We start from the raw sequence: 1,855 nt of genomic DNA, 5'->3' as shown, positions 1-1,855 counted from the left end.
GAGGGGGAGGGCGCGGGGGAGGGCGGGGAAGCCGAGGCTGCCGCGGGGCAAGCTGCTGCGCCGGAGATGATGTCCGGGCAGGAGGAGCCCGACCCGCTGCAGCAGCAGCAGCAGCAGCAGCAGCAGCAGCAGCAGCAGCAGTGGGGTGAGGCGCAGCAGGACCCCGGAGCGGGCGGAGCGGCGGCGCGAGCTGCGGCAGCGGCAGAAGAGCCGGAGCACGCGCTGCCCCCTGCAGCAGCAGCAGCAGCAGCAGCAGCAGCAGCAGCGCCTGCAGCAGCAGCAGCAAGCGACAGCGCCTCGTTCCTCTCGCGACGGCTGCAGACGCCCGCAGGAGACGAGCAGCAGCAGCAGGATCAGCAGCAGCAGCAGCAGCAGCAGCGGGAGGAGGAGCAGCACGAGCCGCCGCCGCAGCAGCAGCAGCAGCAGCAGCAGCAGCGGCGGCGGGGGCCCCCGGCGAGGCCCCCCCCCCCCAGCGTGACTGTGGGGCGGGACCCGGGGGCCCCCGGGGCCCTGGGGGGCCCCTACGCAGCGCTGCGGGAGGACTTGTTGGGGCCCACCATCTTCGACATTCACTGCAAAGACATTTCCAACTTTAAACGAAGTGGGGCCCTCTTCAGAAGAGTGGCAGTGGCCTACTTGGTGTTTGCTGCGGTGGGGTTGCTGGCTGCGCTGCTCTCGCTGTGTCTGGGGCCCCCGGGGGGCCCCCCGGGGCCCCCTGGGGGCCCCCTGCGCCGCGCTGCTGCAGCAACTGCCCATAAACCTCGTGGGCTCTGCTGCGTGGCTGGTGGCGCTGCTGCTGCTGCTGAGCGGCCTTGCTGCTTGGGGAGTGGGGACTGATGTTGCTGCTTGTGTCACTAGAGAAGGCGGTGCTGCTGTTTGCCAACTTGCTGCTGCAGCAGCAGCAGCAATTGCTGCGCTGGTCCTCACGCTCTTTGCTGCGCTCGCCTACTGCCTCTTCTTCGCCCACAAGTTCTTCCGCGAACTCGACTTCGACAAGCAGCAGCAGCAGCAGCAGCAGCAGCAGCAGCAGCAGCAGCAGCAGCAGCAGCACGAGCAGCTCGCTGCAGCGGAGGAGCTGCAGCCGTCACAAACGCCCCTGCCCGGGGGGCCCCCAGGGGGCCCCCACACCCTTTCAGTACCCACTCAGGGGGGGCCCCACTTGGGGGCCCCCAGCAAGGGCTCCCCAGCCAGCCTCGCGGGGGGCCCCCCCGAGGGTTCACTCGCGGGCTTTTCGGGGGGCCCCCTGGGGGCCCCCCTGAGGGGCCCCCACCTGGAAAGTGAAACCCCTTTGCGCTCCGTCACCGAAGGCTCCCACGCAGCGAAGCAAGGCTGAAGCCCCAGCAGCAGCAGCAGCAGCAGCAGCAGCAGCAGCAGCAGCAGCAGCAGCAGCAGCAGCAGCAGCAGCAGAGCCGGGCTGCAGCGCCCGAAACCCTAAATTTCTTGAATCTCATGTTGGCAAACGAACGCTTCAAGGGCCTACGGGGCCCCGGGGGCCCCCGCGAGAGGCCCCAGGGGCCCCAAAGGGGCCCCTGGGGGCCCCTTGGGGGCCCCCTGGGGGGCCCCAAGGGGCCCCCCAGAGGGCCCACCAGAGGACCCCGCAGAGGCCCTCGAGGCCCCACATCCCCCACTGCCCCCTGCAGCACTCCAGGGGCCCCCAGTGGCCCCCAGGGGGCCCCCTAGGGGCCCCCTGGGACCCACTAGGGGCCCCCAGGGGGCCCCCTGGGGGCCCCTAGGGGCCCCTGTGAGGTGCGGGGCAGCAGCAGGGGGCCTTCTGCTGCAGCAGCAGCGCCTGTAGAGTGCAGCAGCAAAAGAAGAACTGCAGAGGATCTGCTGCATGCAGCCCCATTAATTTTTT

The 1,855-nt window shown here is 70.4% G+C and overlaps 1 protein-coding gene across 1 annotated transcript; it reads left to right on the top strand.

Moving 5' to 3' along the window:
* Positions 1 to 69: 69 nt before the first annotated feature.
* On the top strand, positions 70 to 1,333 carry ENH_00044320 (hypothetical protein, conserved; the record flags this gene model as incomplete). Its single annotated transcript, XM_013580908.1, has 2 exons — positions 70 to 651; positions 746 to 1,333. 2 exons carry the CDS (start codon positions 70 to 72, stop codon positions 1,331 to 1,333), a joined length of 1,170 nt encoding a protein of 389 aa, XP_013436362.1.
* Positions 1,334 to 1,855: the final 522 nt, after the last annotated feature.

This window comes from Eimeria necatrix, genomic scaffold (genome assembly GCF_000499385.1).
Source record: "Eimeria necatrix Houghton genomic scaffold, Enh_scaff330, whole genome shotgun sequence".
In the NCBI taxonomy this organism is placed as follows: domain Eukaryota; phylum Apicomplexa; class Conoidasida; order Eucoccidiorida; family Eimeriidae; genus Eimeria; species Eimeria necatrix.
This window is presented reverse-complemented; position numbering and strand designations above follow the sequence as displayed.